Raw genomic sequence first — 14,347 nt, 5'->3', positions numbered from 1 at the left:
TTCCTCCACAAAATTCCACGTACAGCTGGATGATGTACTAGAACAAGGCTAACTGTGTTAAGGAGTGTTTTTATGCAAAGAAACAAACATGGGATTCTAGGTAACCCTTTATAAGAGCCTTACGATAATAAAAATGAATCTGTATACATAATATACATTTCATTGAATATGAAATACTTTTTGTTAGACTTATTTTTCTAAAGTTGATATACATACACAAATTTAAGGCAGTGTTTTTATGGTACATTACAAGGCAAAAGGAATAGCATCTCAGCAAATTTTTTTCTTTATAATTGGGTGTTGTTACTAATCAGATCAAATGAACTAATACCTAAAGAGTAGTCAAATGATGTAGACCCTGCATTTCTGAATGTTCTGAGTTTTCAAGATGTTGCAGTATCTGTTTTATTAGAGGTCTCCCAATTTATAACTGTCGGGAAAGAATTGCTTTAAATCTTGTGTGGGTCATATATGTTAGCAGCCCAGCCTTTGATTTTTTGGCATCAGCTGGAGGCAGGAGTGCATCCCTGAAAGTGTTTAATTAGGGAAATGATGGGGTGAAAACAGGGCTTTGAAAGAAGCAGAGATGTACAGAAGTTAAAGTACAAGTTAAATTTCATCTCTGACCACTCCTGGAACTTCAGCCTGGAATATACAACTGCCTACTCAACATACCTGCCAACAGACATCTCATATTAACATGTCAGAATCTCAAAGGACTTCCGTAAAACCTTTACCTCCACAGGTCAGCAAATGACAACTCCATACTTTCAATAATTTAGGCCAAGAGTCTGGGAATCGTGCTTGAATCCTGTTACAATCTGCATCCCATTTGTCATCTCTATTTCCAAATATATCTAGAAACAACCCATCTTTACCACCTTCATCACTACCACTTTGGTCTGGAGTATTATCCCCACTTCCAGCCTTGACCCCAGCAAATCATTCCTCAGTGCAGCGCTTGCCAACTGGTGGTCCATGAGGTCTGAAAGGTCGGCGACCGCTGCCTCAGTGCAGCAGCATCCTTTACCATGTTCTTCTATCAGTTCATGTTTCTCATCTGCTCACAGTCCTTCAGTGCCTCCCTCTCTCGTCCAGAATAAAAGGCTGCATCTGCACAACATCCCTAACTGTCTGCAATCTGGTCCCTGTAATCTGCCTCATGGCACACCCAGCCGGCAGTCTCCTTCCTGTTGTCCAAACACTTGCCAGAACATTTGTGTCTCTGCATCTTTGTCTTGCTGTTCCCTCTGTCTAAAACCCTCTTCCCCTAAAGATCCTTATGGCTGGCTCTTTTACCTCTTTTTGGTTTTTACTCAGATGATACTTCTCAGTGAGTCATCACTATCCATGCAGCTTAACATTACCCTCCCACCCACGTACCCATTTCTCCTCTCCTGCTTAATTCCTCTCCATAGCACTTTTCACCAGAGAAGGGAGTATACATGTATCTTACTTAGTTTTTTGTTTACTCTTATCTTTTCACTAGGATGTGGGCTTCATAAGGGCAAAGATTTTCAATTGTGTTTTTTTTTTCTAGTTGCTAGAACAGGGCTTGGAAAATAATAGGCATTCAAAATCTGTTGCTAAGTGAAGGGATGAGATGAGATAGTCCTAACTGAAGTGATTTTAGTGGGAGTGGAAAGAAAGTGATGAATGCAAGAGACATGACAGAGAATGACTTAGAGACTTGTTAAACCTGCCAGTAATCTGCGGGGAGGGGATCAAGAATTACAGGTTATTTCTTCACTCAGCAGGGAGGCTGAATTGAACTCTTCCTGTATACAGAGGCAGTGTTTGTCATGGGGGCTGCAGAAACTTGGTTCTGGTGGCGAATGATGTTGTAGGGAAAGATCACACAAGGTTCATTTCAGGATATAACCTTAGGTGACTTGGACAAATTGCAATTGATTGACATTTTTCTGTCAATGGATTGGTGGAGCCAAGAAGAGAAGAGAGAAGATGAAAGAGTTTCAGAATCATTGCCAGAGAGTCAGACGGGCTCTTAAAAATGAGAAGACCTTCCTCACCAGGATGTCGGCCGACTCTGATTCTTGTCTGTGGGGTTCCCTGAGCCTTCAAAACCAGTTGAAGCCATTATACATTGTCACCATTTGACAATTCTATCAATTGGGTAGTTTGCCCCCACCCCCCGCCCAGTTCCTTGTGCAAAATCCATGTTTACTTTTGCTTTTATGTTCCTGCTTTTCATACTATTGCTCCCTAGAAATAAAGACCATCTCTGTGGCACTTTTAGTTTTATTGATTGTGTCATGACCCCAAAATATATATATTCTTTGTAATAGAGTTAATTGATTCCAAGGAATTATTTCTTAAGATGATAGTGATTATGAAAACATGACATTCTGGTCTGGAGACTTGTTGCAACAGATATGCACCAACCTGTGTAAGAATAATGTTAGTTTTCTCCATCTATTGATTACTTACGGGAAATTCATGTGGAATGTAGAGTAAGTGCATTTCTATGCAGCACTAATTCATGAATACATGATAAATGTTGTGTGCTAGAGGAAGAAGGAATCTTAATTTCTGTTAATTTGTTTCTTAGTATCTTGAGCTCTTACTATATCCAAAAAGTGAAGAACTAGCCTTGGATTTACAACATTAAAACTGATCAACCTGCTCTCCAGGTTTTTACGATGTTGGAGACAGAAGCATGAATACAGAGCATGATAAGTGTGAATGGTATCAGACAAAGAAAATGCTGTGGAGGTCTGAGAAAGCGGGGGAGGGGGGGCACTAGTTCCAGCAGGCAGGACAGGGAAGGTTGCAGAAATGTGTGGCATTTCAGGCACAATTGAACAGTGAGAGGAGAGACAGGATGGAATTTAGGCTTTGGGAACAGAGATGCAAAAAAAACAAAAAACAAACCACACACAAAAAACAAGACCTCCAGGAGTGATGCAGGATGTGTTTTCGGAAGCACAGTCGTCCAGTGTGGTTTGGCCTTGGAGCACTTTGAAGGAAGTGGCAGGAGAAGAGTTCGGAAAGGCGGTTGGAGCCAAAGATTCCTTCTGTTTAGTGTTAAAAAAAGGTGTCTGTTTTTGAAGCATGAGAGAGAGCCATTGAAGAGCTATAAAAGCAGAGCACAATGATGATATTTGTATTTTGAAAGTAGATTCTGGTAGAAATAGAGTTTTAAGACTTCCCCCAGGGAGTACTTAAAAACAGATTTCTGGACCCCACACAAAGTCAGCATAGCAAGATGGAGGGTGGCCCAGGAATGGGTATTCTATAAATACCTCAGATGATTTCCTTTTTGAAAAATATATTGTTTTGAGAGAGAGACAGAGAGAGAAGGAGAGAGGGAGAGATAGAAACATTGAGAAACATCATCTATCAGCTGCCTCCTGCATGCTCCCGGTGAGCCAGCAACCCGTGCCTATGCCCCAACTGGGACTCCAATTGTGACCTCTTGGTCCCTAGGTGGATGCTCAACCACTGAACCATACCAGCTATGTGATCATTTCCCTTTTTTTCCAGCTTTATTGAGATATAATTGACATATAACATTGTGTAAATTTAGGGTCTACAGTGTGATGGTTTGATATACTATATGTTGTGGAATGATTACCACAGTAGAGTTCACACCACCATTACCTCACATACTTACCATTTTTTGGTATGTGTGGTGAGAGCATTTAAGATTTACCCTGTTACCAATTTTCAAGTTTATAATACAGTAGTGTTAACTATAGTCACCATGCTGTACATTAGATCCCCAGAACTTATTCATCTTATAACTGGAAGTTTATACCATTTGACCAACATCTCCCTATTTCCCCACCCTCAGCACCCGGCAAACACCATTCTAGTCTCTGTTTCTATGAGTTTGGCTTTTCAGGTTCACCATATAAGAGATCATACAGCATTTTTCTTTCTCTGTTTGACTTACTTTCCTAGCATAATACTCTCTATTCTGGTATGTGTGTGTGTGTGTGTGTGTGTGTGTGTGTGTGTGTGTCCACACTCCACCTTCTTTATCCATTCATCTTTTGATGGGTGTGCAGATATCTCTTCCAGGTAGTGGCTTCATTTCCTTCGGCTGTACACCCAGCAGGTGATTTCTTCTGCTGCACGGCAACTGTTTGAGACCTGTTTTTGTCTTTATATTTTCTATTATTTAAAAAAAATATTTGTATTGATTTCAGAGAGGAAGGGAGAGAGATAGAAACATCAGTGATGAGAGAGAATTGTCGATGGGCTGCCTCCTGCATGCCCCACACTGGGGATTGAGCCTGCAACCCGGACCTGTGCCCTGACCGGAAATTGAACCCGTCACCTCTTGGTGCATGGTTGATGCTCAAGTACTGGGCCCCACTTGCCGGACAAGGGTGATTTTTTAACTCTGGTCTTTTTTTTGGTTTGTTTTAACAGTAAGTTACCTGTGAAAAACTCATCAGGTCTCTACTTTTCCCACATGCAGGCACTCACTAGAAATCACATGGTTCTCATTCTTTTAATAAGAAACAGCAGAGAGGGCTGTCAGCTGACAGGATAGGCAGGATAAAATGTGCGCCAGAAATGCCCTGGTCTGAATGTGACCTCTTGCTGGAACGCCAAAAATACAAACGTCCCAAGCCTGTTGGCCCAGTGACCCCGATAAACAAAGGTCTTTTTTTTTCTAGAAACAAAATTTTTTTATTTCTTGTTTCTCATCACACATGCGCGCACACACACACACTCACAAACTCAAACATAGACACATGTTCTTTTTGGAATTCCTATGAATGTGTTAAACCTATGTGTATTGCTCTTATGCACAGTCTTGAAAATTACCTTTTGCCACATATTTGAAATGTAAACTCTTCCTTTTGGAGGGCGGCCTTCTGCTGGACAAGTAGATTATTGAATAACCCATGACTTTGCCCTTCATCTGAATAGTTCCCTGAAAGGGATCATAAGACATCCTTCCAAAGCCTAGAGGCCTTCCGAGCCCTGAGTGATCACAGAGGGTTTTCTTCCCCCCGAATCCCTGAAAGGTCACGGCCACCCTGAATGGTATCAAAGGAAATCACTCTTTTGCATCAGAGACCAAAAAAGAAAAAAGAAATGTAAAACTAATTTGGGGAAACGGAGAGTTTACCTGTGAGTGTGTGTCCTATGAAGAGTATTATACCCCTCTCTTTCATTGACTGGATGACTGTGAAAATACCATTAAAACTGCTTCTGTGGTATAACCCGCATCAGAAATGTTTTAGGGTCATCGTGCTTGGCTCTGACAAATGCTCCGAGCACATAGGCTTCCACACCAGGATGGGAACCATTGACCTTCCTCCATTTCCACTAAGTGCTTGTGGTTTATGGATCATTTTCCCTTACAATCCACAGTGCAAGTGCCAATATGAACATAGCAGCCTCCAAGAGAGTGTGGTAGCTTGAGTGCAAACTCATCATCACAAAACCTGGAGCTCCAAGTTCAATGTAAAGTGTTCTCAGAGGCGTGCTGACCTGTATGTTTTTAGGTACATGCCAGTTTCAGCATTTTCTTCTAAGATGAGTTGGCTCATTGAATACATACCTACCTTTGTTTTAATTTATTTAACTTTGTAAGACTCTGAAAATAAATTCTCAAGACAGAGTAAAAGGCCTTTGTCTGATCATACACTTCTGGGATTTTTTTTGTTGAGAAAATATAAACCCAGTTTTCATTAGCTGTCTTTAGCAACTGCTAGTGGACAGAGTGACAACCAGTGAGATTTTGTTCTCTTTTGTTAATCAGCTGAAATACCTGTCAGTTTTTGTTATAAGCTCTGGTCTGCAAGTATGATTTTACTACCCATATCATATTGTCATTCATAATTTTTAACATGCTGGGGAAAGGGAGGGAAAACTTAAGTGGCAGGTATTCTAATATACTGTTTTGGATGCTTTACACATGTTAATTCATTTCATCCTATGACAACCTTTTGAGCTGCATATTCTTGTTGCCATTTTGCCAATGAGGAGGGCTAAACTTAGAGTGTTTAATAATCTTGCAAATATTCATTAGAAAATTAAGAATCACAGCAAAACTGATTCTAGCTGATTGGTCTAAAAAAGATCAGTCATCCCTTCCTTCCTTCCTTCCTTCCTTCCTTCCTTCCTTCCTTCCTTCCTTCCCTCCCTCCCTCCCCTCCCTTCCTCCACTACTACTACTACTACTACTACTACTACTACTACTTCTTCTTCTTCTTCTTCTTCTTCTTCTTCTTCTTCTTCTTCTTCTTCTTCTTCTTCTTTCTCTCTCTCTCTCTCTCTCTCTCTCTCTCTCTCTCTCTCTCTCTCTCTCTCATCAGAGGGCTTTTCTTATCCAATAGTTTGTACACTATTTACAATAGAGATAATCTAGTTTGTGTTGCATTCCTAGCATGTTGTCCGGAGATTGGCATAGACACATATGCACCTGTTATCTGTTCACTTGAGCTGGATGGGATACTCCTGGTACATTAACCTGGAGGAGAGCTAGTACAGACTATTAGTTGAGAACATTCAGTGTTCCTAAATAACTATGGGCTCTGGATTCAAAAAGCTTAGATTTGAATTCCGACTTCAAAAGTTCATTAATTTGTACAATTTCAACAAATTACTTAGCCTCACCAAGTCTCAATTTTCTCACTTTAAAATGGGGGTAATAATTGTACCTTCATGATCATTTATGTAAGTTACGTTTCTGATGGTTAGTAACCATACAATAAATGCTAGCTATTACTATTATCCTTAATCAGAGTTCACTGTGGATACTTTTTAAACATACTACATTATTTATTATATTTATCATTATAATGTATCATCCCATTAAAATGTAATCTCCATGATGGCAGGGAGTCTCATGTTTTAATCATTGTATCCCATGTGTTGAGGATAGTGTTGTCCAGTAGAACATTCCATGGTAACAGAAATGTTCTGCTTTGGAGTTGTGTAATACTGTAGCCACTAGCCACTGTGGTTGTTGAACGTTTAAAATTTATTAGATAGTGTGACGGAGGAACTGGGTTTTAAATTATAATTAGTTTAAATTACTTTAAACTTAAGTAGCCATATGTGGTAGTGGGATACTGTATTAGCACAGTTCTAGAACATTACATGGTTACAAAGCAGTTTCAATAAATACTTGTTAAATTAATGACTCAAAAATAAAAAACAAAGTGCTGATGTGCCATGATTGTGTATTTAGCTCATTCCTTAAAGAAAAATAATAAAGCTCTTAACTGAGTGATTGGCTCATACCAGAGGCCTTATAAGGTTGCCATATATAGTTTATAATTGCAATAAGGTTTTGATTTCTATTTCTTTTTGGTGATAGGTCAAGAAAGATTTGGAAACATGACAAGGGTCTATTACCGAGAAGCCATGGGTGCATTCATTGTCTTCGATGTCACCAGGCCAGCTACGTTTGAAGCAGTGACCAAGTGGAAAAATGATTTGGACTCCAAGTTAAGTCTCCCGAATGGCAAACCAGTTTCAGTGGTTTTGTTGGCCAACAAATGTGACCAGGGCAAGGATGTGCTCCTGAACAATGGCCTCAAGATGGACCAGTTCTGCAAGGAGCACGGTTTCGTAGGATGGTTTGAAACCTCAGCAAAGGTAACGTGACCTTAAGTGATAAACTTATTGTAGGTAAGAGTCACAAAGAAAATGCCATGTAATCATTGTCATCATCATCATCACGATAATAACATGTGTTTGCCTCATGATTTATAGTTCCCAAACTGCTTTAAGCACTTTCTCACCTCAAGGGGCGAGAGGCAGGACAGGAACTATTATCTGCAATTTAAGATGATTGTGGCTAAGGGAGCAAAGCATCTTGTACCTCATCCTGTCGATAATAGTTAATAAATGTTTTCGTTTTTTGAGTGCTTATGTGTCAGGCATGTTTTACAAGCATTTTTTCATTAGTCCTCACAGCAACCCTATTAGGTAGGTAGGATTTTAGAATCAATGAAAGAAGTGGGCCACACATTCAGTGTTGCTTCCTTATTCATGTATTAATTAATTTACTCCATCAACACGTAATGTTCTTTTGGATCGGGAATTGTGTTTTGCCCTCGAAATGAAAAGATGGCAGGGACACAGACTGTGGCATTGGGCATACTAGGATAGTGGAGTGAAAGTAGCAAGTATATATATGAAGGCCATAGTGTTGGTTGGCACTGCTCACTCTCCTGGGTGGCCGAGAGGAACAGGAAGTGGGGCAGGGGCAGGGCTGGAAGATGAAGCATTGGCTGTAGGTGATAAGGGTGATGTACCTCTCATAATACCCCACACTGCTATCTGATTTGTCAGGTACATGATTCTTGCTCTACTCCCTTTTGGTTTTGTGTGTATTCTTGTATTTTCCTATCAGAGAGAGAGAAAAAAAATTTTTTAAGTCATTTTGAAAGTTAAAAAATGCATAAATGATATAAATAAATATTTTGCTGTATTTTTGGATAATTTTTGTATGCATATATGTGTGTGTATTTTACATTATTAGGATTGCATTCCACACTTTTATGTCATGATTTTCCACTTTTATTGATTTGTGGAACTGGTATTACATGCTTGTGGGGCATCGGCACTGCGCTAGTTGTCAGAGGCTCATCTGTCCATAGACAGGCATTGTCTCTGCACAGTTTCTAACTATGGAATTCACACTTGGGCCTCATTGCGAACATTTGTGCACCTCACTGGAGAATGGTCTGAAAATATAACCTGATGGGCATCATTCTAATAGGCTCAGGGGCAGCTTCTGACAGACTTTACGCTGGGCGCTAGGGAAAGATAGATTCCAGGGAGGTCATCCTGGAGGCAGAGTGACTTGGTCATTATTGCATTCCTACAGGAAAATGACAAGCCTTTGAACTAAGCTAATGGCATTAGGGATTGAAAGGAAAACCTGATTTGAAAATATCACTGAAGTGGAAACACCAGCAGGATTAAGCAGCTGCTTGGATTGGGAGATGATGGGGAAGAGGGTGTTGGGGACACTTTCTGTCCTGGTTGGGATTAGTTTTGTTGCCACCATTTCATGGGGAGTCTCAATTCCTGCCTCCTCTCTGTGCCGTCTCTGAGCTGGCCTTACGTTTACATGTGGTTACTTCTCAGTTCCTTCTTGGAGTCTCAGTGCACTTTTCCCCTTCCCCCCCTTTCTTTCCTGTTAAAACTCCTTGTTCCATCGATTTCTTAAGATGCTTCCTTTTATTTAAGTCACAGCATCTATCATTTTCTACTTACGGGTTGTCGCCGAGCCTTTCTGGTTTGCTTGTCTTAAGAATTTATTGTTGTAAAGAGAGACACATAGAGCAAAACTCACAAGTGTGATACATTGCAGATCTCTAAGAAATATTACATTTTTATAGTCTGATTTTTGGATGTTAGTCTGGCCTTTTAAAAGTTCTCCTGTCTCTTAGCCCCACCCTCAGTGTCCTCTCCTGTCTCCAAACTCCTTTCTTTCAATAGAGTCCCTTTCAGCCCAGAAGTAGGATTTGGAGGACTCTTCTCAGTTGGATACTTTATATCTGAAGGGAAAACTCAATGAATGACTTATATTTATATGGGGGGAGGGGGCTTTTCCACCATTTATTCATTCAACAAATATCATTGAGCACTTGTTATGCAGCAGGCACTAGGAACAGAGGTATTTACAAAATAGGCAGAACCCTGACTTCATGTACAGCCGTAGCAATAACCAAATATAAGTAAAATGTATGGGGTGTTGGGCAGTGAATACGCGCTAGCAGGAAAAAAAAAGAAAAGAAAGGAAGAAGCCTGTGAATTTGTGGGGAGGGTTGAAACTGCTTGTGGGATAAAGGCCCTTCTGGACGTCTTTTCGCCCACCCTGACGTGCCTGGTCCACCGTGGCCGTCCTGAACTCTGCTTAGGGGCATGATGGTCATTAACTTAAGGCCCGGCTGACCCTCCACACTGATTTATATAATCCTCTAAATCCCTGCAAATGTAAACTTTGATGAGAAGCTTTCAACAGAGAGAGTGTGGAGGGAGTTTCACAAGCCTAAAGTGCACTCAACTGTTAATACAACCAAGAGGGTACAAGGCCTCACTGTAAAAGGTAGAACCAAGGTTCAACATTCCTGTTCTCCCCAAACATGCGGCTATTGAAATCGCGATTCTGAGTATCTTACTAGTGAAAATGGCTTCCCGGTGCCAGGTTGGTCTTCAGCGTTAACTCCTGGGAGGCCAGGAATAATAAATGCTGCAGGGTTGGCCTGCTGGCATGTCAGACTGTTCAAAAAGTCTCTTCTAAAGCATCTGATAAAGTCCTGCCTGCTTTCTGAGGACGGTATTACTGAGGCTCGGATCACACTGGGCAGCCGGAAGCTAAGATGGCAGCCTTTGGAGACGCTGCGGATTCTTTCTTTGATTACATTGGGCATCAGGAACATTCCCCATAGAGACCTTTCTCTTAGAAAGTGAATCTGCTAACAATGAACATCCTCTGGAGAGACGTCACAATCAGTCTGGTGATAAACATCTGATTTCCTTTCTTCTGTCTCTGAAACTTCTAATGCACCGAGGGCAGAAATCCTGTGGGTATCACCGCCAGCGTGGCCGTCTCTGAGCTGGAACTAGCAGGGAGTTAGCGGAGTTTGTCATTGAGACCAGCCCCCGTCTTGCCACTGACCAGGCAAACTGACCCTCTTGATTCTTCATCTTGGGGAGTAACTTTTTATGAGTTTTCATGCCCCGTGCTGTTGCTGGAACAGTCATCCTTAGCTTCTGGCTAGGAGTTAAGAGAGAAGAAATGAAAATTAAATATATGCTAGCATCTCTGATTTTTTTTTTTAATGTCATCTCTTAGAATATTAAAACCAAAGGAAAGAGTAGAAGTACAGTCTCTCCTAAGTCAGGTTTTTTTGGTTTTTATTATTTTTTTTCCCCAGTTACTTTCTTTCCCTTTATCGGTCATGTTTACTTGAATTCTACCTGTGGATTCACTAGGGCTAGGTGATGTTTAATTGGGGGGATCCTATGTCCCATTTTCCTGGAACATTCTTGGTTTATGCCTATTGTTCTAGCATAATTATTAATAAAATTCCCATTCCTGGTTTGTAATTAGAATTTCCATGATCAGCCATGGCTGGGCGGCTCAGTTGGTTGGAGCATTGTCCTATAAACCAAAAGGTTATGGGTTTGATTCCGGGTCAGGGCACATACCTGGGTTGCAGATTCAGTTCCCAGTCAGTGCATGCAGGAGGCAACCAACTGAAGTTTCTCTCTCTCTCTCTCTCTCTCTCTCTCTCAATCAATCAATCAATAAAAACATCCTCAAGTGAGGATTTTTTAAAAATTTACATGGTCACCCTATAGATCAGGAGCTCCAATACATTACACTGTCCACATCACACCTGAGCTCCACTAATGGCTATGTTACGCATTCCCGTGCCCAAGCCCCATCCTTACAATGTGCTTTGGTGGATTTGTCTCTTTAGAATGAGAGCCTTGGCCTGCCTTTGTTAGTGCAGCCCCAAAGTTGTCATTCCTGTCTTCTGGGCCCATCTCAGTGGTGACGGGGCTCTGCCCTCTGCTGACCCATTTACCTGCTGCATTCTCGGTGTCCAGTGCTCCATTTAGATTCACTCTTTGATCATAGGCACCTGCCTTCTAGAGTTGCTGTGAGCAAGAAATGACATATGGGGCCCCTGGATGTGTTATGTCTGGTCACACACACACACACAGACACATATACTCAACATCCCTATGATCTATCTGTTCCCACACCCCCTCCACTGGTCTGGGTGTCAGCATCTGTGTGTGGCTCACAGCAGTTGCACTTGGCACAAGGTCTATTCCTATATCTCAGCCTTTTCCAAGTTGCTCCATCCTGCTCTTAGGGTGTAGCGATTCATATATGGTATGTTCAGAAACAGGACGCCAGGAAAATACCAGTATAGATGGGACAACAAATTCTATCTGTTCACTAGTGGGGACAGGAACCAAATTCACAGAAAGAACTTCAGAGTCCTTTCTCCTGGGCCCTCCTCATCGGCCCTCCTCCTGGCAGATTTGCTAGGCCTGTGGCCGGCAAGCTGCGGCTCGCGAGCCACATGCGGCTCTTTGGCCCCTTGAGTGTGGCTCTTCCTAAGCCTTAGGAGTACCCTAATTAAGTTACTAACAATGTACCTACCTATATAGTTTAAGTTTAAAAAATTTGGCTCACAAAAGGAATTTCAATCCTTGTACTGTTGATATGTGGCTCTGTTGACTAATGAGTTTGCCGACCACTGTCCTAGGCTGTTTCTGTCCTATTTAGTCTGACCTGTTAGGCCCACCCTCTCCTCAGAATGTGCAATGATCAATGGGTGCCCTAGGAAGAAGCTTTCTTACATTAAACTCCACCCAATTAGAGTCTTCCCTGATGCTAAAAAGGAGAATGTCGATGTGTGTCCTGCAGAGAGAAGGAATATGTACAATACTGTTCTCTACAGGAAGTTAGTTTTCCAGGGGGATGCATAGACGTTTCATAGTGTAGTGGAAATCTTGCATGTGTTAGGCTTTCCAGCAATTATGAAACACATTTGCTGTCTTTGGGGGAACATCTAGCCATGGGAGGCTCGCCTCCCCAGGAAGAACCCATAAAACTTTCTTCCCGGGCTTTCTTTGCAGCAAGGGCATGGGCACGTGGCCTAGATTCCACCAATCGTACTGATTCAGAAGTGAGCAACTAGAGCAGTGATGGCGAACCTACGACACGCGTGTCAGAGGTGACACGTGAACTCATTTTTTTGGTTGATTTTTCTGTGTTAAATGGCATTTAAATATATAAAATAAATATCAAAAATATAAGTCTTTGTTTTACTATGGTTGCAAAGATCAAAAAATTTCTATATGTGACACGGCACCAGAGTTAAGTGAGGGTTTTTCAAAATGCTGACACGCCGAGCTCAAAAGGTTCGCCATCACTGAGCTAGAGAAACAAGGGGCAATGCAGAATCCGTGTTTTCTGGGCAGGGTGGTGGCAGAGCAGGCCCCCGTCCTGGGTAGACAAGCAGAATTTTCAGGGTCTTGTGCTTGACACAGATACAGGATCACCGCTGGCCCCAAGGACAGTCGTATTCAGGTGAGTTTCTGGGAGATTCACAGGTAACAGGACCTAGTCATGCTCAGTGGTGGCTGCAGCCATGTCCTCGTCAGGCCCGTTCCATGTGGGGTTTGAGTTTCTGGAAGCTTCAGGTTGAGCCTATTTCTCTACACGACCAAATAATTCTGCAAGCTCCCCAACATCCCTGAATAAACTATTTTCATCCTCAGCTTCTGTATCTTACAACTGAGAAACTGGATTTGTATACATGGTCAAATGCATTTGAGAAAACCAACTTAGACACATGCTTCCCTTGCTGCAGGACTTCTTAGGACTTCTTCAGTCAGTGGTTCTCAACCTTCTGGCCCTTTAAATACAGTTCCTCATGTTGTGACCCAACCAGACAATTATTCGTTGCTACTTCATAACTGTAATGTTGCTACTGTTATGAATCGTAATGTAAATATCTGATATGCAGGATGGTCTTAGGCGACCCCTGTGAAAGGGTCGTTCGACCGCCAAAGGGGTCGCGACCCACAGGTTGAGAACCGCTGTCTTCAGTGCTAACAGTGCCTCTGTTTCTTCCTGCTTGCTATATGTTAGCTTTGTGCAAAGATTTTTATGTGCATGAACTCATTCAATCCTTAGCAGGATCATGTAAAGTAAGCATTATTATCATTACTATTTTAAAGAAAAAAAAAAGAGTTGAGACTTAGGTAACTTCCTTAAAGCTATATTATGTTACTACCTATTTCTTTGATTCTTTTTAAAAAATATGTTTTTATTGATTTTTAGAAAGAGAGGAAGGGAGAGGGATAGAGAGACAGAAACATTGGTGAGAAAGAAACATCATGAAACAGCTGCCTCCTGCACAGCCCCTACTGGGGATCGAGCCTGCAATTCAGGCATGTGCCCTGACCCAGAATTGAACCGGTGACCCCTTGTTTCCTGGGTTGATGTTAAACCACTGAGCAGCACCGGCCAGGCTATTTCTTTGATTCTAACATATACTTTTTGCTCCTTCATGTGTTAGCATTTTTTTTTAATATAGTTTATTGATTTTTTACAGAGAGGAAGGGAGAGAGATAGAGAGTTAGAAACATCGATGAGAGAGAAACATCGATCAGCTGCCTCCTGCACATCTCCCACTGGGGATATGCCCGCAACCCAGGTACATGCCCTTGACCGGAATCGAACCCGGGACCCCTCAGTCCGCAAGCCGACGCTCCATCCACTGAGCCAAACCGGTTTCGGCCATATGTTAACATTTTTAAAGTCAGGATATGTCCTATGTCATTGTGGATTTTGAAAATGATGGTGTGTCAT

The 14,347-nt window shown here is 41.7% G+C and overlaps 1 protein-coding gene across 1 annotated transcript in view; it reads left to right on the top strand.

Moving 5' to 3' along the window:
* Positions 1 to 14,347, top strand: part of RAB38 (RAB38, member RAS oncogene family) — a 52,083-nt gene that overhangs the window by 15,997 nt on the left and 21,739 nt on the right. The window contains exon 2 of the mRNA XM_081099881.1: positions 7,307 to 7,587. Coding sequence (XP_080956007.1) covers positions 7,307 to 7,587 — 281 coding nt within the window. The remainder of the gene's footprint in view (positions 1 to 7,306; positions 7,588 to 14,347) is intronic.

The sequence above is a fragment of the Myotis nattereri genome, assembly GCF_964212035.1.
Source record: "Myotis nattereri genome assembly, chromosome: 9".
NCBI classification, from domain to species: domain Eukaryota; kingdom Metazoa; phylum Chordata; class Mammalia; order Chiroptera; family Vespertilionidae; genus Myotis; species Myotis nattereri.
Note: the sequence above shows the minus strand (reverse complement) of the source record. Positions and strands in the feature narration are given on the sequence as shown.